This window comes from Amaranthus tricolor, chromosome 9 (genome assembly GCF_026212465.1).
Source record: "Amaranthus tricolor cultivar Red isolate AtriRed21 chromosome 9, ASM2621246v1, whole genome shotgun sequence".
Taxonomy (NCBI): domain Eukaryota; kingdom Viridiplantae; phylum Streptophyta; class Magnoliopsida; order Caryophyllales; family Amaranthaceae; genus Amaranthus; species Amaranthus tricolor.
In genome coordinates this window covers 21,743,971-21,770,270 of record NC_080055.1, presented here as the reverse complement: position 1 = coordinate 21,770,270, position 26,300 = coordinate 21,743,971, and the positions used below count along the sequence as shown (strand labels likewise).

The 26,300-nt window shown below is 29.6% G+C and overlaps 2 protein-coding genes and 1 pseudogene across 2 annotated transcripts; 1 reads left to right on the top strand and 2 right to left on the bottom strand.

Annotated features, from left to right (window-relative positions):
* Nucleotides 1–2,088: 2,088 nt before the first annotated feature.
* LOC130823379 (uncharacterized) lies at nucleotides 2,089–3,621 on the bottom strand. The gene is made up of 2 exons (XM_057687999.1): nucleotides 2,777–3,621; nucleotides 2,089–2,689 (listed from the first exon to the last, which is right to left on the bottom strand). Exons 1-2 carry the CDS (start codon nucleotides 3,619–3,621, stop codon nucleotides 2,089–2,091), a joined length of 1,446 nt encoding a protein of 481 aa, XP_057543982.1.
* An 11,108-nt stretch (nucleotides 3,622–14,729) lies between these two features.
* LOC130824509 (transcription factor MYB36) lies at nucleotides 14,730–17,580 on the top strand. Its single transcript, XM_057689550.1, has 3 exons — nucleotides 14,730–14,999; nucleotides 15,546–15,675; nucleotides 16,615–17,580. Exons 1-3 carry the CDS (start codon nucleotides 14,864–14,866, stop codon nucleotides 17,237–17,239), a joined length of 891 nt encoding a protein of 296 aa, XP_057545533.1. The 5' UTR covers nucleotides 14,730–14,863; the 3' UTR covers nucleotides 17,240–17,580.
* LOC130823378 (zinc finger CCCH domain-containing protein 39-like) lies at nucleotides 17,303–24,879 on the bottom strand (annotated as a pseudogene).
* Nucleotides 24,880–26,300: the final 1,421 nt, after the last annotated feature.

Here is a 26,300-nt window from a genome sequence, read left to right as displayed (position 1 = left end):
TAATATAGCAAACCGCCACTTGAAGTGGCGGTTTTGTAGCTGTACAAAACGGCTGCTTCTGTTTTTATTTGGTCACTTCATCTCACTTGTCCTTCCTTCCTCCTTGCTGCTGGTTTTGCTTTAAATAAAAAATTTCTTCAATCTTCATTTACTTCTGAATTTGTTGCTGATCTTATCGTGGATATGATCAGAGTTGATCCAGCGTTTAAGGTGAAGTCAATCGTTAATTTTGTAAAAAATAAATACGTATTTGTTATAACATATAAGAGAGCTTGGTTGGCTAAAAATAAGGCTATAACAAAAGTATTTGGGGATTAGGATAAGTCCTTTGAGGAGCTTCCAAGGTACCTGCAAGCGTTAATGCAATCTAATCCAGGAACAGTGGTGCAATGGGAAGTCCACCAACAATGGATCCTACCAGAGTGATGTTTAAGCGAATTTTTTGGGCTTTCGGACCATCCATTAAGGGTTTTCCCCACTGTCGTCCCCTTATTTCTATATACACATTTGTACGGAAAGTACAGAGGCACACTTATGATTGCTATGGCGATAGATGCAAATTCTCAGTTGTTCCCACTTGCCTTTGCCGTTGTGGAGGGAGAGAGCAACGACACATGGAGTTGGTTCTTGGATTGTATAAGGCATTATGTCACTAAGAGGGACGGCTTATGTGTTATATCTGATCGTCACAAGGGAATTTTGCATGCAATGAATAGAGTTGGAAAAGGTTGGGAAGAGCCATTTGCATTCCATCGGTTTTGTAAACACCATCTAGCTTCAAACGTGCATAAGAAGTTCAAAAACATAGCAGTCAAAAACTTATTTGGAAAAGCTTCTGAACAGATAAAGATTCGGAAATATAATTTCTACATGAATCGCCTTAAAGAGTTTAATGAGGACGCGTATAAGTACTTAGTGGATGGTTCTATTCCTGAGCGCCAATGGACTTTTATTCATGACGGTGGGCATCGATATGGAGTGAGAACTACAAACATGTCTGAAGAGTTCAATGGCGTAATGAAGGGGGCCAGGTCACTCCCAATCACTTCATTGGTGAGGATGACATTCTTCCGGGTTAACGAATACTTTGCCACAAGGAAGGATTTAGGGAGAAACAGATTAGACAATGGACATGTGTATGCCAAGAAACCAACTGATACGATTGAATGCATTGCTGAAAAAGCACGCTTTCATGATGTTAGGATATATGACACAGTGCGTGGGATATTTGAGGTCACCACTGATTGTGGCAACAGGATAGCAGGAAAAGGTGGAAAATCCTATATGGTTGACCTCACAGCAACATCATACTCCTGTCAGATTCCAACCATCTTCAAGTTACCTTGCTCACAAGTTCTTGCAGTATGTCGAGCTCGTAACATATCGTATGATGCTTTTGTTGACACTTCGTTTCGCACTACAAAATACGTATCGACATATAAGAAGACTTTCATGCCTGTTCCAGACATGTTCACCTGCGATCCTTGGAACGGTCCTACATTTGTTCCAGATCCCTCAACGAAGCGTGGAAAGGGTCGTCGCGATCAACTCGTATACGGAACGAAATGGATGCACCATTGACGCGTCCTCGTAACACGTGTAGCTTTTGTGGATTTAGTGGTCATAATAAGAAAACATGCCCTCGAAGGTCAACAAAGTATATCTTTTTAAAAATATTTTGTAATATCATGTTGATTCACCTAATATTTATATGATTTTTATAACACTTATGTATGTAACAGCGATCATGGCGATGCTGGGCTCAATTGATCCATCAGTGCTTACGCTTCAGGTAACCTAGGTTGCACTAAAACGGACACGAACACGGACACGGACACGACACGGGTACGGGAAAACGCCAACTTAAAAATGGCGGACACGGGGACACGTAAATGGTAATATAATAAATATATCAAATTAAAGATAATTTTACAATCTTTCATTTGATATTTGTAAATAAACACTTTAAAAATATAAAACTCACATAACATTCAAATAAGTACCAAATAAACAATAGGAGTATTTAAAAATAGTCATACAAACCAAATCAAAGAAAACCAAATAAATAGGTAAATATAAGTTTGATCTTCACATATCATCCATATGACATCCATCATCATCCTCCGCTACAAAAGTAGTTTCCAACTCGGGCTCATCAAGAGAAAGATCCGCCATGCCAAGGCAAATAGAATCTTCTAGATTTCCAAAGTCATCTCCTCCAACATCCCACAACCTTGTTCTTCCCTTGTTATAAGCCTCACCTCTCCTTGAAAGCAAACGAAGATTGTTATGAATGTACACCAAATCTTGAGCACGTTTTAGTGCAAGTTTGTTTCTAGTACATGAATGAATGAATTTATATGTGCTCCAATTCCTCTCACAACAAGAGGAAGATGATGGTTGTCCTAACAACTTGAATGCTAATGCTTGAAGCATCGGAACTTGTGAGCCATAAGTTGCCCACCAATGCTTTGGAGCCATCATGTACATATCATTCAAGCACTCCGGTTCGGTAAATACACCACCATCTCTTGCCGAGAAAATAGAATACTCCATATTAACCTTTCTTCTATCTTCCAAGTTTTGAAACAATCTTCTGAAGCAATTAAATCTTTGTGTGGAAATTTCATTGTCAACATGTGGAGCAACTCTACCGGGGACCTCTTTAAGCCACACGTCACTATAATACCTTTTAAATACATAAAAAAGAAGAGAATTTAGTTAATACATAATCTAATGCTTTAAACATTTAAACATACAATATGATCTCCTTTACCTTGGATTCAAAGAATGTGCCAAACAATGAAGTGGAGTGTTGCTTTTCTTCCAACGGCTAAGAAGTATTGTTTCGACCACACTAAAGAAAGAAGAATACTCATGCCTTTGTTTATGCTCAAGGTTATATATGATCTCCTTCACCTTTGAAATCATTGAATCCCATTTTTCATATACTAGATGAAGGGATGCTTTGTCGGTATCACATGCTCTTATCATTTCATAAATGGGACGAGTAAAATCAAGGATGTAATCAACGTTGTCCCACCAATCGTCATTTAAAATCTTTTCCCTCACAAGTGTAGCTTTTCCACGATGATCATCACGATATGTGGACCAAGCCTCACTAACAACCATGGATTGAAGAGTTGGTTTAAGAAGTTTCATCCTCTTTAGCATGACAACTACCGAAGCGAAGCGAGTATCACCGACAGAAAGAAGCTTTAATGGAGAGAACTTATTAAATATAGCTAACATCATTGAATGGTTCATTATGTAGTTTTTGATAAATAAAGCATCTCCATGAACTTCAGTTATCCAATGACACTCATCATAAACCTCCTCATTGTTTGAAACATTTTTAGCATTACAAATGTTTTTAAGAGCAAGGTTAAGAGTGTGAACAATGCATGGTGTCCAAAATATATGTGGATATCTACCCTCTATAAGTTCTCCAGCGGCCTTGCAATTGCTTGCATTATCAGTCAGAATTTGTACAACAAATTTGTCATCTCCAACTTCTTCAATGGCATCATTCAACAAACTAGCAATAAAGTCTTTATCCTTTACCTCTCCTGAGCAATCAACGGCCTTTAAGAATAGAGGACCAACTTCACAAGCTACCATGAGATTAATTAAAGGTCTCCTTTGTGGATCACTCCACCCATCACTCACTATACTTACTCATTTTTCCCTCCAAGTAGCCTTTGTTGGTTCTAAAAGCCTTTCAACATTTTATTTCTCTCTCTCTAACAAAGTGGTTCTCATTTTATTGTAACCAGGAGGCTTGTAACCAGGAATATTATTTGTGGCAGCATAGTTGTATGAACTAACATATTAAGGGTTTCGACAAAGGTTAAAAGGCAATGCCCCAATAAAAAACATCCTTGCTATCTCAGCATCTAAGTTGTTTCGAGCTTGTATATCAAAAGCTTTGGTGATTGGGTTGTCAGATTTTCTTTTCTTGGCATATGAAGTTGGTGAAAGAGAAGTTTCGGAAGACAAAGAATGACTAGGAAGTGGTGGTCTTTTTGGTTGTCTAGATTCTTTATATTGCTCAACTTGTCTTTCTAAGTTTCTCATTTGCATTTTATCCTCATTTGTTACATTAGGACATTGACTAATTCCACCTTTTGCAACTCCCATCAAATGTGCTCTAACTCTAGTATATGAACCACTCTTTATTTGTTTGCAAAAGTTGCATTGCCAAGTATAATTACCCCCACCTCCACTCATTTTTTCCCCTTTCACAACATATTTCCACAAAGGATAATAACAGAAATCACCCTCTTCATTTGCAGCATCACCACTTACATTGCACGAATCAGAGCCACTAGCCCCGCTACTAGACATGATTGAACTCTTCAAATTCAAACAACCACAATTAAAGATTTATAAACTCCATCAAATTCCAGTAATCAAATTCCATCACAGTAATTTCATCAAGATTTATAAACAACCACAACCAATACAATACAATACCAGTAATCAAAATCCATCACAGTCCATCACAGTAATCAAATTGAAATCAAATATCCATCACAGTCCATCACAGTAATCAAATTGAAATCAAATATCCATCAAATTCCAGTAATCAAATTCCAGTAAAAATAAATGTTAAAACAACAACTCAACAAGATTAAAAATTTAAGATTAACACTAAGATTAAAGATTAGAACAAGATTAATATTAGGATTTAGGATAAAGATTGAAAATACCTGAAACAAAATCAAAAAAATCGATTTTTAGGGAAGCACCACAGGTCCACAGCAGCCGTCGAGTGTTTGAGGAGCAGACCACAGCACCACTCAGTGAAGCCGTCGGTGGCGGTGGCGTGGTGGAGGAGCAGCCGTAGAATTTTTAGGGTTAGAGGAGCAGGCGTGGTGGAGGGCTGGAGGCGTGACCGCGTGAGTCCAGTAACTCAAAGTGAGATTTGAGATGAGAGTAAGTGAGAGTGAGAGCCTGAGAGGTCAACTTAGAGGGGTTTATTTCTTTTTTTTTCAGTTTTTTCAATTTTTTTTTTTTTTTTTTAACGACATGTGTCCCTTGCCGTGTCCGTCGCGTGTCCTTGCCGTGTCCACGTGTCCGAAAAAATACTTAAAAATTGGACACTTCATTTGGCGTGTCGGACACGGATTTTTGCGTGTCCGTCGCGTGTCCGTGTCCGACACGTGTCGGACACGCGACACGTCACACGCCAGCCGTGTCCGTGTTTCGTAGCAGGTAACACACGGGAGCATAGCTGCGTGGGAGGGCTCCACTGCCCAATTGGTTACTCATCCACCGGTGCGCAAAACAAAAGGGGCCGGGGGTTGTAGTGTAACAAACTTTGTATATTCTTATATGATTTGAACTTCTTGTATGACTTTCCATGATTGTAATATATCTTCGCATTATTTTCATAATTAATTTTTTCAAATCAAGCTGGTTCGTAATTGATTATTATTGAATAGATGGTATTGAACTAGTTTAATGCAGGTTGCGTTCACTATTTAAGGGAAATGAAACAAAAAAAAAAAAAAACCAAGACCAAACCGCCACTTCACGTGGCGGTTTACTGCTTAAGGCAAACCGCCATCTCAAGTGGCGGTTTGGTCTAAAAAAAAAATAAAAAAAAATTTTTTTACGTGGACGGTAATGTGGGAAATACTTTCCCACATAATGGAATTAATTGTTTTTTAAGCAATATTATGGGAAAAGTCTCTTCGTTGTCCAATGCTTTTTACGTAGCCAATGAAAATATTTTTTGATTGGAGAGTCTTACTTGGTAGTCTTATAATAACTTGAGGGTAAAGGTTGGGTGATTCTTTGTTTTAGTTCTTAAAAAACTAGTATTAAAGGTCTATTAAGTTTAAAAAGTTGCTAATTGTAAAAGTAGTTGTTAATTGTATGAGTTGTTATTAATAGTCATTTATTTTATCTTTATGCAAAATGCTTCTTTTAGAGTTCATTACACGAGTTCTTACAAAATATTATCTGATTGTTAAAGGTTATTACAATAAATTAAACACTAATTGTCAAATAATACTATTTGTAGTTCGTAGTGTTTTGAATCAAATTATAAACCATTAAAAGCTCGTTAAAACATATATCAAACACATACTAAGACAATTAGCATAGATTTAGTTGAACCTACTTACGGATATAGAATAAAAAAAGTCATTTGTAAAAAACTTCAAATCAAAATAAATTGAAAAAAGTCATTTGTAAAAAGCTAAAAATCAAAATAAATTGCAAATGGGTGGAATATTAATAGCTACAAATTTTGAATCAACTATTTTTGTGATAGAATATCTCTTGGTGAAACAACTTCAAACAAGAAGTCTATATTTAAGTCTATATTCTCATAATATATATTAGATGAGTTATTTAACCTAAATATAAGCAGCATCTCTCGATAAGACCGTCTCATACAACAATATGTGATCTTGGATATGCCAGTACTTATACTTTTTTTTTATCGTTGTTATCGACCAAATATGGAAAATAAAAGGTCAAATTTACAAGTTATTTAAGATCACGTCCCTCTAATAATATTATTTAGTGATTGGATGAGTCATTACATGCATGTAGTGGAATTAATATAATGTAGTAATGAAAAATAATGTTTAGTCATTTTTATGAAGAGATTAGGTAACAATTGTGTGATTAAGGAGTAGTAATATGGAGTGTATGTAGTTGGTGTTTTATTATGCTCCCATAGCATCTCTTTCAACTTTCATATGAAATATCAAACCTTTTGACTTGTATGTGATGTCGTTGGGCAATACCAATTACCATCTTATCATCAACAAATTAAGTCAACCTACAACATTTTTCAATTTCTTGCTATCAATTATCTTTGGTGTAGGAGCATTAAATATATATTACTCAGATTTGTATCTCTTATTTTACACTGCTTTCTTGCTAAATTTTGATTACTTAGCAAGTTATTTTTACAGTCTGTTATTTTCTACCAATCATGCTATCTATTGAAAAAATTGAAAATTCCTAGTGGCCGGCACTCCTTGAGAGTTCTGCTCACATGAATTTTTGAGATTTGCTAAATTTTTATTACTAAGCAAATTATTTTACACTTTGTTAAGTTTTAAATTTAGTGCATTCATCACTAAATTTGTCTCCCATATATATATATATATATATCATTTAAATAATTGTGAGTTTTAATATCTTCACTTTTAATATCTATCACAATCACATTATTATCATTAATTTAATCTATTATTTCATTTTATTTATATGTATCTACATATACTTACACATCTGTGCATTCGACATATATATTAGTACATTATATTTGCAGTAGCTCCTTAAATTAATTGGATTTTTCTATACTCTCTCAAGTTGAATGGTAAGATCATCAACACTCAACTTGCAGGATGCTTCTTTGAAGGCTTTATAAGAATATCTAACATTTATCTTTTGATCTCTCAAATGAACGGTTTGCCTGATAGATTTTCTTTTATAAAATGTTGGTTAATTACCACATGCTTTATACCATAATACTCAACTGAATTTTCTGAAATATAGATGAAAACTTTGTTATCACAATACAAAAATTTCTAATCAATAACCGTAATTTGTAAATCACTACAAAAGACAAAAAAAATAATATTAAAATAAACAAAATATATAAAGGTGATTTATTAACCTTATAAATAACCGTTATTTACCAAAAACCTTCACATCACAATATAGTTTGGACCCCTTTTGAGGGAAGCCAAATTCTTTCATCAATTTTCGGACCTCTATTATGCCCTTAGCAATTCCTTTGAATAACTGTTTCTGCACTTAATAGGGCAACTATCTTTTGTTTCTTACATCTTCAAGTTACTAGGTTTCCTCCTACAAAGGTTAGTATTCGTGTTCATCTTGTTATCGTGATAACCCTTTTGTTACACTTCTTCTGTTTTTTTAATTTTTTTCAACACGTAACTTAAGAAAAATAAATTCTTTTAAATATAAATATATTATTTTTCCCACAAAAGAGAACATAAGGAGTAAATTTATAGAAGAGAAGTGGAAACATAAGCATTTAAAAAATATTAAAATAACTTCAGTGGAAAAAAATATGAGAGACCACGACTATTAAAAAAATATTTTAAAAAAGTTAGTGTGAAACATATGAGACCATAAACAATATATGAGACCATAAATAATATTTTAAAAATATGCAGAGACGGACTATAAGTATTAATATAATATTAAAATAAGAATGAATATAGGTTATTTTTATCTAAAATTTATAATATAATACTGAAAAAATTCTTTAAAAAAACAAAAAATAAAACAATTTAAAATGACAAATAAGAATAACTTTAAAGACCGGAGACAGTTTCATTGTTCTAAACTTGATATAGTATATTAAATAAAGGTCACTAATATAAGGTTGGTCTTTCATGATTATGTAATTAAAAGCCTGAATAACAGAGATTCTAAGGGAGAAAAATAAAGACAAACAGAAGCATGTTTGCTTGTTCCTAAAGTTCTGAGTCCATTTGATAATTAAGAAAATTTAAAAATAATTTGTGGGATTTAGTGCCTTTATGAATTTGTCAGCTTCTATTTTGTCATTTTCATGTAGGGGATGCTTCTTGACCTTAAACTAATATAATAATTAACAATTATAATAATTTGTCTAATATTTTATTTTATTTTAATTTAATAAACTGAGGTCAATGATTCAATTGTGCAACTCTCTTGCAAAAAATAATTTCTAAGAATTTCATGGCCTTTCCTTTTGGTAATTAAATTTGTGCAACATTTAAATATAATTTTAATAATTTTTGGATGTTATACATTCATTTTTTTATGCTTATCTTTCTATTGTTATTTAGAACTTAGTAGTCACTAATTTATCTATAAATATAATTAAAACAAAAGATACTAACATTATTTTCTTTTTAAAATGTACGTCTATATATGTGCCAATTTGGCATGATTTTCCCCCTCTAGAATATTATGATAATATCATTATTGTTATTATTATTATATTTTATATCTTTATTAAATATCATATAATTACTAGTTTAAATGAGTTTATAATTATTCATATTGAAAGATATTTTCATATTAAATACAATTAATAAATATGAAATTTTGCAGTGCTAACAATATTATTTTATAAACTTTCAATATTATTTTATAAACTTTCAGACGTATTAGTATTTTAAAAAAGATTATCATCACCGTGGGTACTAATAATCTAGTTATATGATTAAAACAATAAACCCTAATTATGACACTTATAAGGAAATAGAAGACATTATAAGCTAATTTTTAGTAATTCAATACCCCAACTCAAAAGAAGATTATTGTAGGGTAAGGTTTTAGTCATAGAATTTGGCAATATCAATCCCTATATATATTCCCTAAAAAGAAATTAGGTTAAAGAAATGTGACAAAAAATAAGTAGATAATATAGATGAGTGATTCGCTAGGATGAAAAGAGAAAAAAAATTTGTGGATGAGATTTAAAAAAAGAAAATATTGCTAAAAATAAAAAAGGTATAAAGTCAGTAGGACAAATTAAAATATAAAATAATGTAAAATAAAAGAGGTAGAGAAAGTAACTATTATCTAATACTCCCTTAGTTATAGATTGTTGGTTATATTTAGCTTTTTTGAACATTTTGTAGGTGTAGTCTGAGCCTTAATGAATATTAATAAATATACTTTAAATCATATTCAAAAAATATATTAAAATTTTATTCATTAAGATTTCATATAAATATATTTTAATTAACTTCTTTACATTTATAAAAAACCATGTTTTGAAATATTTCAAATTTAACTAAAAATATGAAATGAAGAGAGTATAAAGTAATAATCAATATTGTTAAGTTATAGTTGAAAAAGTGAAAAAGAAATTAATTAATTAAACGATTGCATATCAATTTACATAGAAATATACTCCTATAATAAGATATAAAAGTCAAAACAAAATTTTATTCCCATTGATTGATTGGGGGTGGTTGTATAATGGGCTTCTAGAGCTTTTGTTTGGCCAAATTAATATTGTATTTGGATTGAGAGAAATAAAGGATAAAAAAAAAAGGAATTTGGAAGGATGAACACTCTTCCTCCTTAACCTATTCCTTTCAATTCCTTCCCTAAAGCTTACCTTTCTCTTTTTTTTTCTACAAATTCATTTATGATTTCTAACTACTACACTTATCAAGGTTAAATGTATGCAAAGTAAATTGCTCTTAAGTTTTATATTCACAAAAAGATGTTAATATGCTCTAATACGTAACACATTCAAGAGTAGATGTAGCCTTTATCAATGCTGTAAATTGACAATATTTAATAATTTATATCTTTAAATATGCAAATAAGTATACTAGTTAAATTGGTTGAAATAGTGATGTATATCAACATTATTCTATACTAGATAGATTTTCGTGCCAAGCACGGTTTATAAATTATTTAAATAAAACATTACTATCTTACATATGTAATTAAGTTATTATATGACTCTTAAGTTATTATATGACTTCTAAATCATATTGAAACTATAAATTGATTTATATTAGAAAACAGTATAAGTATTACTATTAAATTGAGATAGATATTACTAATAAATATAAAATAAAATCATAAAACCATGCACTAAACAATACTCCCTCTCTTCTTTTATATTTTTTCACTTTGAGTTTTCACACATATTAAGAAAAACAGAATATTTTATTGTAGTGGGCATTATTTTAATTAGATAGTAGTGTAAAGTAATAATTGTATTGGAAGTATAAGAGAGAAAATTAAAATTAAACAAAACATAAACTTTAAAAAAATGATTGCATTAATGTGTATGAGAGAGAACCGTCCAAGATGGATTGAGTAACAAGCCCATTAAACTTTCCAAATTAGGAAAGTTTTGGAGGGTATTGTAAAAAAATTAGGAAAAAAACTAAAAAAGCCAAATTGAAGATCCAGAAACTTACAATTGCATTGGGCAATTTAGGAGTACACGGATTAATATATTAAATGTAGCTAATCATAGATTACATGGATAATCATAAAAAAAACCTTTCAAATTCTGTTTTGGGAGTGTAAAAAATGTTGTTCCATATGAAATCAGGATCACCAACTTTAATTTCTGAACCAAAAACACCATTGAAACAAAGCTGAACCAGCACAATACCATCAGTGCATAAATTATCCACCAAAATAGTTCATAACTTCAGTGCATCATTGCCTTTTAATGACTTCAAGGAATGAGCATGAGGAACAGGGGGCTTGGTACTTTGGATCAAATGCATACGATTCAGAGTCAAGTTCAGAATCAAAAGAAGAACCACAAAACACGGAGGAACAACAGGCACAACAAACAGATCATCATAAACCAAGGCTCAGCAAAGAGTTAAGGCATCTTATTTTTCAAAAAACGTTGTCACTTAAAGTTAGTGACTCACTTCCTCATGATACATTCAAACGGATTGCTCAACATAAACTCAAGGATGACAAACTTCACAGCCCCTCAATTTATTTTTGTTTAGATCATCATTAAAAATATGACTTCAAAACTTAGGAGCAACAAAGTGTCAACCACAATCCATATAAATGATTAAAGTTATGTTTTTGTTAAGTAACTTTATTATTTTACATTATTTTAGAAAAAAAGCCCCCTGATTCATCATAGAGGTTATGAATCCTCGTAGATTATAATTGTTCATCAACAAATGAAGCTACTAAACATCAATAGAAAATCAATTGATGTGTTTAGGTTTAACAAATGCTACTCAACCTAGTAATTAAAGTTTTTTTTTTTTTGGAAATTAGAGGTCAATAATCCTCAACAAAATTGACATCACAGGGGCATATACGAACATAAACATCAAGAAATTTCAGAAAACATAAACGAGAGGAACAAAACATCAACACATTTCAGAAAAAATAAATAAAAGATCAACATAAACCAACAACAAATATGAACACAAAAACCAACACCAAAATGTCAAGTGTAATTCTAAAAAAACGAAAAGCAGAACAACCTTACAAACATCAGACACGTTTTTTAGGATTTGTTTTAGCCCTAGAAGCAGTAACATCTTCAGGAGTGTCAGAGACAACCAAATCGAGTTGATCTTCTTTCACATTTGGTGAACTTGAAAGATTTAATTTAGATGGAGAGTCAAACAACCATTCGACAATTGTTGCTGGTGGTTCCTTTTCAACAGAAGGAGAAGAAGGTAGAGATTCATGATAAGTTGATGTAGCATCATTCAAGGGACTTGTGATATGCCTCAAGACCTTTTTGGACCAACTTAAAATTTCATTTGAGTATGAATGTGAACGACCATAGAAGGAACATGGATAAAATTCTCCATAATCACAGAGACCATCATAAAGAAACGAACGAATTGAAGAATCATTCTTAGATTTGTTATTTTCCATCTCAAAAAATTAAATCTTCAAGAAGAAGGTAATGGCGGATGAAGGAACCTCAAAACAGGGGGCGAAAATTCCAAACTTTGCCAAAAATCACAAAACGAACCTCAAAATGTTGAGAATAAATCGATTTGTATTTTAATTCAGTTAAAATAAACTAAAAATGATCAAGAAATAGGGGGAAGAGAGCTAAAGAAGCCATGAAAATGGTTTTCTGAGGAGAGAGAGAGAATCGCCAAAAATGAAAGGGAGAAGGGAAAAGTAATCAGGGGCAGTATTGAGTGACACAGGCCCAAAAAGAGACTCAAGATTCCAAAGCAAATTCACCGGATAACATAAAGGGTAGGGGGGGTTAAGGGGTAAAAATGGGAAAAAAGATTTTCGAAAATAGAAAGTATTCTAAAGTGGACAAACATATGAAACTACCCATTATAGTAAGGTGGAAAAAAATAAAAGAACGGAGGGAGTATATATTGTAAGTAAATACATAAAAATAATAGAAAATATCAATACATATAAAATAATATAAAAATAATTTAAATGTTCAATGTCTTTTTGAAACCTTAAAATAAGTTTTCAGCCTAAAGAAAATATTTTAAACTATAATAATTAACATATGACTTAATTATGTATTTACATGGTATAAACTTGTCAAACATAGGTGATAGAATTATCATTTGAAATTTACTTCACTGATATCTTTTCTTAGTTATTTACTTAAATAATGTGTAATCTATTCAATTTGTGTAATTTTTAAAATAGCTATGTAAGTAATATATGTGATTATCTATAAAAAAAAAAACTATTTCAAAATTATTTTCATTTCTTAAATTATTACAAAAATATTTTAATAAAAATAATTTTTTTCATATTTAATTAATATGTTATCTCCATTGTAATTAAAAGATACTACATATCTTAATTGATTGTATATGGTAAAAATTAGTAAATAAGATATAGTTTTAAAATCTTTTGTAACTATTCAATTAACCAAATTTAATCAGAAAAAATATTACATGATATCCTAAAAAGATATTTTCCTAATAAGAACATGAAAAGAGCGGGAAATTTTTTAATGTAATGTCGACATGTGTCCTAATTATTTCTTCATTAGTATATTATATAGATAGATAGATTGAAACCTTACTATTAACATATTTATGAAAATAATACTTAATACATTAGAATTATTTAATTTTTATTATAGCTTGGCTCCTAAACACATGCTCACATTACATTTCCCATGTCAAAATAAATAATCCAATGAATGCAACTATGTAGGTAACAAGACAACGCAGCACAGGGATCTTTGAGCGTGTGCGAGGTGATCGATCGCGCAAGGTTTTTTCTTTTTTGTGTGTATGAAAAAGTTAATCAAAAAAATATATATTAATAATAAAGTAAAAATATTTACTAAATAAGAGGTAAAAAAAAAATTTGCATAGGGCCCTAAAACTTTCGAAGTATACAAGGCAACTACTATTTGTTTTCAAAAGATTAGGGAACATTTCAAGGTTACTTATGGACAAACCAAATAGGTCACATATTCCTCTACTCACCTACTAATAAACAACTCAAAAGCTAAAAGGCCATGCAATATTATATACGTTGATTATTGATACATGGAACACATAACAAGAATTAGCTAAAAAGATACAAAATAGCGGCAAATTTAAAATATTAATTATTAAATTTCTTTATATTATACTTTTATAGTAAAGTCTTCTATGTCATCTTAATCTTTCAATATGATTACGTTAACTAATCCAAATTTCAAACATAAACAATGGAATAATGTTTAGGAAATTTCGTACTACAAACCCTAGGATGAAAAAGAAAGAAACGTGTGATTGGATTAATAGTGTTTGAAAGAATTTATCTTTTAATTTTTTTTACTAAAAAATATGACTTGAACCGACCCGAAAATAATCAACTCGATTAACTAAAATTAAGTATGACTTGAACTGACCTGAAAATAAATCATATACAAAAATCAAATCAGATTGTCATATTTACATATACTCAAGAATCGAAATAAACCTGATCCAAGATATTATTCTTGAAATCTACCCGAACACCTGAATGAAAAACTTGTATTGTTAGAAATACTTTATATGATGGAAATTCCACATCACTAAAATAGTAGGCTGTAGACTTGTATATAATGCTTAATGGGTAATTCTCCTAATATTATATGATTTTCGAAATGAATTAACCTTGTTAAATGTGTCCACACAAATAAACTTATGAGGTGATTACGTACGTGATGAATGGTCACAGCTTAAGATGTATGTTTAATAAACTTTTCTTGGCTTTAAAAGTCAAAATTTTCAACCTACAAAACAAGGCCTTCCATTGCTCTTTTTCCTCAACAACAAGAACATAATGAACAATTTTTAAGAAAGAAATTTAGAGAGAGAAAGAAGAAGAAGGAAAAAAGAAAAGTTTTTTTAAAATTTGAAGGATAGAGATAAAAGAAATGGGAAGAGCTCCATGTTGTGACAAAGCTAATGTTAAGAGAGGTCCATGGTCTCCTGAAGAAGATACTAAGCTTAAGAATTATATTGACAAGTTTGGCACCGGTAGTAATTGGATTGCCCTTCCTCACAAAATTGGTACATATACTAAACTCTTCTTTTTTTTCTTATTCTAAATTTTTATTATATCATCATCAGTCTAATTGCTGAAGTGCATCTCACTCGGAGAAATTATGAGTAGGCTTTAGAGATTTTTATTAGAGCATCTTATTTAATTAATTACTTTTATCTTTGTTACTAAAATTTTGATGTATTAATTGTTTAAATAATGATTAAATATTTTAATAATAGCTATATATAAGCATTAATTACTAAAATAGCTATATATAGCTAGTATAATTATTTTGGAAAACTATTAGTCCCTCCCCGTTTTAATTTGTTCGTTTCACTTTTGATCAAAAAGCTCCAACTATTTCAGCGAAGGTACGGTATAATCAACAAACTGACAAAAAAAAAATACCGATATGAATACAATAGGAGTACGTTATTTCAAAAAGAGTTGTAATACGAAAGTAAAAAGGAAATGACAATAAAAGATTTTTTTTGATATTTTGATATAATTATAGGGAAATTCTACATTAAATACCATTTGATATTTTGACTTAAGTGTGAAAATATATATAGGGCTTAAAAGATGTGGAAAAAGCTGTAGATTGAGGTGGTTGAACTACCTAAGGCCAAATATCAAACATGGCGGTTTCACTGAGGAGGAAGACAACATTATACTCAGCCTCTATATTAGTATTGGAAGCAGGTATTCAAATTATTAGCTTAATCCTTTAGTTAAACCTAAAAATAATAAAAATGATATTTCCAATAATAATTATGCTCATATTTACGCTATCCAATGTACTTATTTAATGTTTAATATCTCTTATTATACATAACGAAAAATTATAAAAAGTGGATATTAATAATCTTTGCATTGAGATGAATTAAACAAGATCTCATTTGACTATGTTTTAATATATAGATTAAGAATAAAATACAAATTAAAAGTAATATATAAATAGTGTCAAAAGGCAAATGTTACCCCCTGGTCGGTAGAATGGAGGGAGTAATAGCTAATTTTAAGTTTTGTAAGAGGTGAAATGGAAAGAAATAAATAAATATTTGCTCGATTTGCTGAAAATAAACTTAAATATTTTTTATTTTAAAATAAATCCGCTTACTCAGTATTATAACTGAAAATAAACATAACTATTATGTTTTCCTAATTGTTTGACTTACAAAGAAGCTTTGAAGATGGTTATAAACAATATGTGGATTCATTTTAGAAGATATATCAAATAAATAATAGGTAAAATTATTTTTTTAGCTGATCAAATAAAAATTAGTTTATTATTAACAATTTTTTTTTTTCAAATTATAACATGTGCCTCACAAATCACAATCAAGTACATCTATATATTTTTTTGGATTCTTCAATTTATCCCAAGTACTCAGTAACTCATCTTGGATCCTCCCTTGACACTACTAATAAAGCATAAAACATATTTTTTAGGGCTTTATAACTATTACGTTAATTAACTTTTTGATTGAATTGATTTTTTCAACATTATATATTATATACTCTATCAAATATAAGGGTTACGTTGTTAATTAACTTATAGATCAACATACATCAAGTTTTGTATATGTAATTAATTTATAAAAATTATAATTAATTATCAAAAAATCTTTTTAAATGTAGGTGGTCAATAATAGCAGCACAACTACCAGGAAGAACAGACAATGACATAAAAAACTATTGGAACACAAGATTGAAGAAGAAACTGCTTGGAAGAACGAAACAAAACCAAATAAATGGCTCCAACTCCAAGGAGGACCTTCCTACCTTAAGCCCTTCTGCTTTAGAGAGGCTTCAACTTCATATGCAACTCCAAACTCAACAATTAGGCCTTCCCAATTCATTTTCTCCTTTCAATAATCCTTCAATTTGGCCTAAATTACACCCACAAATGATCATCCAAAACCCTAGTAATTATAACAATTTTAATTATGTCAAATTTATTCATCAAAATTCAGGAATTATGGGTAGTAATAATAGTATGATTGAAGATAAGATGGAGGATTCTAGCTTAAATGGATCATCACCATCAATATTAAGCCCTAATCATGTTGATAATGTTACTAATGATGGTTTTGATGCTTTGAAGTCTGAAGGGTATTCAACAGGCATGCAAAGGGTTTTAAGTTTTCAAGCTGAGATTAATGAACTTATTGGTAGTGATGATAAAGTTGGTAATATTGATTTTGAAGGGATTAATGCTTGGTGGTCTAATGACCCTATCTCTAATTCTACATGTTGGGTTTGATCACAGTGCAAAAATAAGACCGCATCATCTTATTATCGCGGCCATATTTTAAGGTTTTTGAGTTTACCGCGATGAAAATATAGGCTGCATTAACCGCAAAATAATCAGTTGTATTGACATGAAATTCATTTTTCGACTGTAACCACGGTCGTGCATAAAACCGTATTTTTGCACAATGGATCTCTAAAAAGTATTAATATATTGTATAACAATAATCAAGATTATGCTTGATTATTATAGTATTTAATTTAAGTTGTTTTTGTTGCATAGAATTGTGATTAGAGGTTATAGATATTGGGAAAAATAATGATGGAATAATGGTTTATTTCGGTGGTTTATAGACTACATAGAAGTACTATTAAAGCTCTGCTTGAAATCAGACAACTAAGTAAAAGGGTAAATATTGTGGAGCAAAATTTCTCAAAAATCTACATAATTTGGCATTTTTCACCCACTAAAAATTTATAAGGGTGGGTGTTTACAAGGGTGTTTAGAGAGAAGAGAGGATTTGTTATTTATCTTTTAATAAATAAATTAAGGTGTTCATTTGAGGCATCGGGTCGGATTAAAATCGAATCTTATCCCAAGCCAGCCATAAGTTGGCTAATTAGTAATGTGGGAAGGTTGTCTTTTTGTTTATTATCATAAAAGTAAGTTTTAAACATGTACAATAATGATTACATAAGTTTTTCTTCAAAAATTAAACTGAATCGTTGCAGTTAGATTCATTTTAATAGTCTAAATCCCTTTTTTTTATATATATATATTTGAATGATTCTTTTCCAAAATATGAATTAAGGCTGAGATTTATAACCTCTATGCTCTATACTCATTATAAATAAAACTATTTGATATAGAAATCAAAGTATGAAACCCCAAGGTGTCTCAAATCCAAAATAATAACTAGATAGATTTTCGTGCCAAACACAGTTTATGAATTGTTTAAATAAAAAATTACTAATTTTATATGTAATAAAGTTATTATATGACTCCTAAATCATGTTGAAATTATAATTTGTTTTGTTTTAAAAACTGTAAAAGTATTAATTACTATTAGATGATTGAGATATATATTACTAATATATATAAAACATAATCATAAAAGCATGCACTAAACAATAGAGATTATAAGTAATTACGTAAAAATATAATAGAAAATTTCAACACATAAAAAGAGAAGTTCTCATTTATTATTTTAGGGTGTTCTATTATTGTAACCATAAGGAATTTTTCTGTTTATGTCACAAATTTTAAACCAAAATAACCTTATTCATACTGATTTAATATTTTAATAATATTTATGGTCCCCACATATTTTCACTAAGAAACTTCATTAAGAAACGGAGGGAGTATTTTTTTACTATAATAATCAACAAATAACCTAATTTATTTATTTATGTGTTATAAGTTTGTCAAACATAGGTGATAGAATTATCATTTGAAATTTATTTCACCAACATTTTTTCCTTATTATTTACTTAAATAATTAATGTATAATCTATTTAATTTAAAAAAAAACTATTTTAAAATTATTTTCTTTTCTTAATTTATTACAAAAATATTTTAATGTAAATAAATTTTTTACACAAATAATTAATACGTTATCCCATAATTATCCATTGTAATTAAAAGATACTGTACTTCTTAATTGATAGTATATGGTAAAAATTAGTAAATAAGATGTAATTTTAAAATCTTTTGTAACTAATCTATTAAACAGATTTAATCAGAAATATATTACATAATATGCTAAAAAAATATTTATTAATTATTAATTATTCAAACTTTTCTGTTATTATAACTACATAAAAAACAAAATGACAAAAACCATTTATTCTATACCCTAGCTAAAGGCTCAAGAAAGACATTAAGTTGAGAACTATGTAAAGATAACTAAAAAATAAGTAATTATCAATGAATGATGGCTACAGCTATGAACACTTATATATGCAAAACTTGCAAAACCTACACACTACTAAATCAATTTTCTTCTTCATTAGCCAATACGAGGGTTGATCATCAATCCAATCTCCGTAAATGCGATTCACCTTTTTGTTTGAGTGGACGCGACTCCAGCGTAAGCTTTCGACGGAATCGGAGACAGCGTTTGATTGATCAGTCTCAGTAGGACGACCACCAAGCAGCAATGATTCTGAGGAAAAATAACAACTGATGAGCATTCAACAAAACAAGTTTATTGTATATGTATCAAATAAAGAAATCAGATCCGAATTGCAAAATCAAATAAAATCCCAACATAACATCTATTTCCATTCGATCAATCAAGAACAGAAAATAAATTGCAAAGTGTAAGATAATGTCTAGTAGAAAAAAAAAAATTAAAATTATGATGGTTCCTAATTCCTTAAGCAGATGAGGCCCAAGTAAAAGAGAGCAATTCTACTTCATTAGAAGTTCTCCGTGAGGCAAAATCAGTGTAAAAGAGAGCACCATTTCCCCTATCCCTAATCCAAGATGGGATCATACCTAAATCTATTGAAATTTGCTCAAAAGACCCCTCAAACAGAACCAGTAATAACTAGACTAGGGTTTCACAATAATCTACTTCGATGATTTCCTTCACTTTAGCATAGGAATAATGGATGATCCCCAAGCAAAATTAATATTTGGAGTTGGGAATTTGGATATGTTGTTTCACAATGGGGATGACAAAATAGGCGAATGGGTGCGGTATGTCCTTTTTGGAGCAATTAGTTGAGCGGATTTAGTGTAATATTCATAAAATTTTACCCGCCTTTCAATCCCAATTTCCCAATAATCTATTTCAAATAATGTACAACTACTTTTAACATAGAATCAATGATAAAGAATATACAAGTCTTATTCAAAAGCCACTACATGATCAAAAGAAACGATTGGATTCACTGGTCCAAACAAAAATTAAAAACCAACAATAAAACATTCGGCTCGTTTAGTTAGTGGTATTAAATGATGGTATTGAGAATAATTTATAGTGTAAAATTTTATCAAAAGTTTCTTATCATTCCCATGGTAATGAAACTTTGATTACAAAAAAAATTTTTGTTTATAAATTTTCATTACTACCTAATATCACCTGTCCCAATCGTAATGCATTGGAATCAATTTTATGAAGAATATAAAATTATTAAAGTTGAACAAGCATGGCCATCAAGGTAACCAAAAGATTTTTCAACCAAAATTACACTAGTTTTTCATTCTCATTACCACCGTTTATTACCACCTACAAACGGGCAGTAAACACAATTGATTCAAAGTTAGTTATGAATGTACCTGCTTGGCCATGAGCATAATGGCAAGTATCACCAAAAAGGACAGTGCCCTGTAACCTCAAACTTAGTACAAAGCTTGGTTTTCCAATGAACCGGCCTCGAGTTCCCTCTCATTGCATCCATAACACCATTAGCATTCGCATATTGATCATGAGTCCGGGCCTGCACCATATGAGGTCGGATGGTGCCAATGCTGATTGAAGAACACTCCCTACGATCGTCTTGGAATCGAGTTGAATTCTCCCTAAACTTGGGAGGCTCTACGTGTGAGAAATTACATCTTGCTCCATATGGGCATTCTTCCCCATTGTAAAACTTCCTACAAAGTTTCATCCTACTAATAATCTTATCATCATCCTCCCAATTTTCCATCCCATTATTCATTCTATCCTCCATTCTACTCCCAATCAACTCTTGCCAATTAGGAGGGGGCTTTCTCAAATCTTCCTCTCCATGAGCAAAATTGCAATTTTCACCATTCTTACATTGACCCATCTAAAACTTTATGCATAATCTAGTTTTAAAAAACATTTTCCCATTTGGTTGATTGACAGGGGGATTAATTTGATGGGTTCTCTATGATTTTCATTTTCCCAAATCGAAGAAAACGTTGAAAAAAAAATGATCACAGAATTTAAACAAATAAATGAGAAAAAACAAACTATATAATTCAATTGAATATAGGTGTCTATATTTATTTTAGAAAAAATATAGTGGGTTATTTATATTAATATGATGAAGAATATGGATAGCAGAGGAGAAAAAATGGATAAAAATTTAGCTTTCACTAGAATTTGATATTTGATTAAGTGAAAATTGAAGACTAGATTTGGAGAAGGTGGAAAGTTTAAAAGCAAAAACCCCTGAATAAAACCTAAAACCCTGAAAGGTTAACAAATAAATGTTTGAATTAATTTTGGTTTTTCTTCATTTTAGGTAATTAATTTTGTTGATCTAGACCGTGAATTTAGTGATTTCTCCTTTTCTTCATTTTGATGATACAAATTATTTGGCTTTTTTATTCCAAATTTTCCGAAATACTTCCTCCGTTCCATAATACCCATTGAATTTAAAGCATTTTTCATTTTGATTTGTTCCACTTAATTTGCATTATTTCTATTTTTGTATAATGATTCACCACTTTCTTTTAGTCACATACATACATTTTAACCTTCCTTTAATTTCATCTATACAATTTATTGTCTCTCTTTATTTATTACCACTTTCTTAAAAATCCATCTTTTCTCTTTGATGCAATTCTATCAGGACAGAAGAGTATCTTTATCAAATTATTCCATGACTTAAGGAAATATGGATATATTTTAGGCATTTTTAAACAAACAATTAATTCAAATAATAAGATATATTTTAGAAATATTCAAGAAGAAAGCGATGACTCGTCGCCAAAGCCCTAACTCGGTTTCCATGAATGACGAGTCGGCCTTTTCTTCTACCTAAACTTCACTTTTCACAATAAGTACTTGATTAAACACTAATTTCATAATAAAAGTAATAACATATTTTCATTAGGACTAATGGCATTTTCATAACCCAAAAATAAATAATTTATGGCAATTGATAGTTTGATACTTACAGCCCTAAAGGCTATGAATAAGGAGAATCTTTTTGAGATAAAGTAACATATTTAATAGTGGGAGTGCATATAAATATACACCTTGATTTAATACTAGATAGATTCCTGTATGTAAATAGATTAATATTAATTTATAAAATCAATCATTTACAAATTAAACTTAATCTTTAAATTTTTGTGTTTGTTATATTAATATACTACTTTGGATTTTATTTGGTTTATTTTATTTATTTTATTTATAAGTATTTAATTTATCTTTTCCGTGTAGTTATGTCTCTTTATCTTTCTCGAGCCCGGGGACTCCTTTGGCCGCGCTTTCCTTTATGGGTATGAGTTGCTGCTGTCCTTCCCCCAAACCCTATCCATAGTTTTTCTATAAGCGAGATACACCGAGACCGAGGGATTTGATGGAGGGAGAATTTTTTGTTTTTATTTTGTAACTTCTATTACCTTAATTAGGATTAGTATCCCATTTAAGATTTTCTAACCCCAGATGCTTATGATTTTCTTCATAACCAAGAAAAAAAACCCTAGTAGTAGTAGTAGACTAGTAGTTCTACAGTGTGCCGCCAAAAAATTAAGGAGAGGAAAAGGGAAAATTAATGTGTTTTGATATTATTCATCGGGTTTTAATCGTATTAATTCGGGAATTTTTGCAAGTCTGATTTTAATTTTGTTTCTTTAATTTCAATCTTTAAATTTTTACGATTAAATATCATTTTTTTTGTGTAGATGTTTGAAGTTTGATTTATAATTTGTGGTATATAGTTAAAAAAAATATATATTTTTGATTAAAAAATAAATAAATATAATCGTTGTATTGTGATTTCGATATGTGTGATTTGTTTAAGAAGAAATTACTTGAGTATGTTAGGTCAAATTTATTTTTTTAAAAAATATAGACAATATAAAGTTTATGTTGTGTAAAAAATGTTCATAGGTTTTGTAAGATTTGAATAAAATGATATATATATATATATATATATATATATATATATATATATATATATATATATATATATATATATATATATATATATATATATATATATATATATATATATATATATATATATATATATATAATAAAATATTTTTCTATATTGAATTGATAATTTGTGAATCATAAACTTTAATATTTTATTTAATTATTTTTTGTTGGAATTGAAAAAGTTATGAGTTTGAATCATTTTAACGACTCGTAATTTTGGAGATTAAATAATTATTAAATAATAATATAAAATTTTATAGAACATATTTTAGGTAAAAGTTTCTGTCTCGTTATGTGGGTTGCGCCCTTAAGGGTTTGTTCGAATATTTTTGAAATGTTTTGGTGTTCGATTGAGTTGAAAATTGCGTAGATGCTTAAACAATTAAAAATAATACAGTAAATGACCCTTAAAAATCATGAGATTTGGTACACAAAGTAATTGGTACCTTCCGAATTCAACAGTAAAGTCATTTTTCTATTCGGATGTCAGAAATAGTTGTATCTGACATGTTTAGGGGCTGTACGTTAAAAACTTATTTAATTGTTCAATATTATTAAAATGATGTGTAATTTAAAGGGAATTGTTTGTGCGGTCAATTGGTGTTGTTTTGAATACGCTCAAATAATTTTGAGTTGCGTGCTTATCTATTAGGGTACGTACACGCTGAGAATTGGTTGTACATAATAATTTCGGATATCACTTGTAAGTGATTAATATTGTTGGGTTATATTGGTTACTATGGAATAAGATCACATAAGGATTTAGACCCTTGAATAATAATGAATTTAGTAGTAATGGAAACTCCTCTTAAGGAGAATTTGGCTTGGGATACCCAATAGGGGTTGTGAAAAGAATACTCCTAATAAGGATAATTTAAAATTGATACCCAATAGGATAATTTGGTCTCATTAGCAGGGCCCTAATAAGGGCCACCATAGAGGATATGCATACTCTTAACCTTGACAAACTGTTAAGATATCGAGCAACTTCTTGGTCAGTAGTGGCCTTGAGATTAACTATCTCTTGTGTATTCTACCGAATAGATTACTGAATCGACCCGCTTAGTCGGGCAACGACTCAGTCGAGTGCTTAGATGGTTGTAGAAGAGTCATAGTACTCAATAGATAAAATGCAGGATGATGGATTTAACTATAGTCAATAGTACTCTATGTTTTAAAAACAGCGTCTAAGTGTTCATTTTGAGGACTATGCATAAATCTACTTACAACGCTTACTGCATATGCAATATCTGATAGTATATGGGAGAGATATATAAAAATTTCCAACTAACTTTTGCTATTGAGTTTTATTTATCATTTTCCCTCCTTTCTTTTAATCTATGGTTCATCATCATGGATGTATCTATAGGTTTGCAATCTACGTCCCAACTTCAGTTAAGAAGTCAAGAATATATCTCCTCTGGATATGAAGATGCCTGTTTTTGATTTGAGTACTTCAATTCCAAGGAAATATTTTATGTTTCCAAGATCATTCATTTCAAACTCTTAAATAATTTTCCTCTTAGTAATATTATTCCATCTACATCATCTCCAGTAATAATTATGTCATCAACATAAATGATAAGGCAACTAATCAATTTACCTCCTTTTTTATGGATAATGTATGATCATAGTTACTTTGTTGATATCCAAATTTCTTCATTGCTGAAATAAATCTTCCAAACCACTCTCTTGGTGATTCTTTTAGTCCATATAAAGCCTTTTTTAACTTGCAGCCTTCTCCAATAGTAAAATCTCGAGAGAAACCAGGAGGAGCTTCCATATAAACTTATTCATTAATCTCCCATGTAAAAAAGCATTCTTTACATTGAAATGATGTAGATGCCAGTCAGTATTTGCTGCAATTGAAAAAGCACTCGGATCGTATCAATATTTGCAACTGGTGAGAAGGTTTTTGAGTAGTCTATTCCATTTTAACATTGAAAGAATGTTTTTCTTTTATTTCTGTTTTTTCTAACTTACAAAGTAAAGACAATACATGTATTTATATATTAGTATAAAATCCAATGCAATGCACGTAATTCTTAGTATGAAGATATATATATAAATATAATTTTCAAAAACATGTAATAATAAATATACTATAAATACTAAAGATGAAGTAATAAATAATAATTATTAAAATGGATAATATGACATTTTTATATGTATAATAAATTTAAATAGTTTGTAGATGAGTAAAATAAAATAAATAACAGATTGATTAATTTAATTTGCCACTTAAGCAAATATTAACTTATAAAATTCTTTCATCTAGTGTGACTCCAAAAGAATTACACGTGTGATTTTTCAGTCTTTTTATTAAATTATATGTTGATTAATTAAAATAATTTTATAACTAAATCAGTCTAAATCTTAATAAATTATTTAATGTCATTTAAATATTTCTTATTTTATTTTGTTTTCAAATTCCTCTAGCAGTAATTATTAAAAGATATATGATTAATATTATGTTCCCTAATTTATAATTTTAAATTTGTTAATATCACCTAAATGATTATTAATTTATTGTTTTTATTCTCTTAGTCAATTTATAGACTAGAGTATTTGATTAGTTGAAATAATTTCTATAACTAAATCGGTAAATTTAAAAAGTTAATTATTAATTGATTGTCAAATATTTGATTGATGTAAATTGGTTAGCTATTTAATATAGTTAATTTGAATACTCCAATAGAAAAATTACACATGGCAAGAACTCTAGAAAGTTGACATTTGGCTTTTCATAAATTTTTTAATAGATATTATGATTGTCTCATGTTGGGAAAAAATTGAAGAGCATATGGTAAAGTGATAAATGTAAAACTTCTACATTGCTCAAAACTACTCTATCATTAATTAGAAAAATAACCAATTAAGCAACTAATGAGTTAACACGATCCTACTAACTCTCATATTTCTAATAATTGCTAAAATAACAAACTCCTAAATAATAGCTATTTTAATTTTAAATCAAATCTCAATATCACATAACTAACTTTGTAGTTTTAAGTAAATATAACAATTAATTTAAAAAACCTAACAACCTCCATGTTTTATTTCAATTTCCTTTTTCTAACAACTATTCATCTGTCCTGATAGAATTGCATTAAAGAGAAAGAGATAAATTTTTTAAAAAGTGGTAATAAAATAAAAAAGAGAATAAATTATGTGAATAAAATTAAAAGAAAGTTAAAATATATG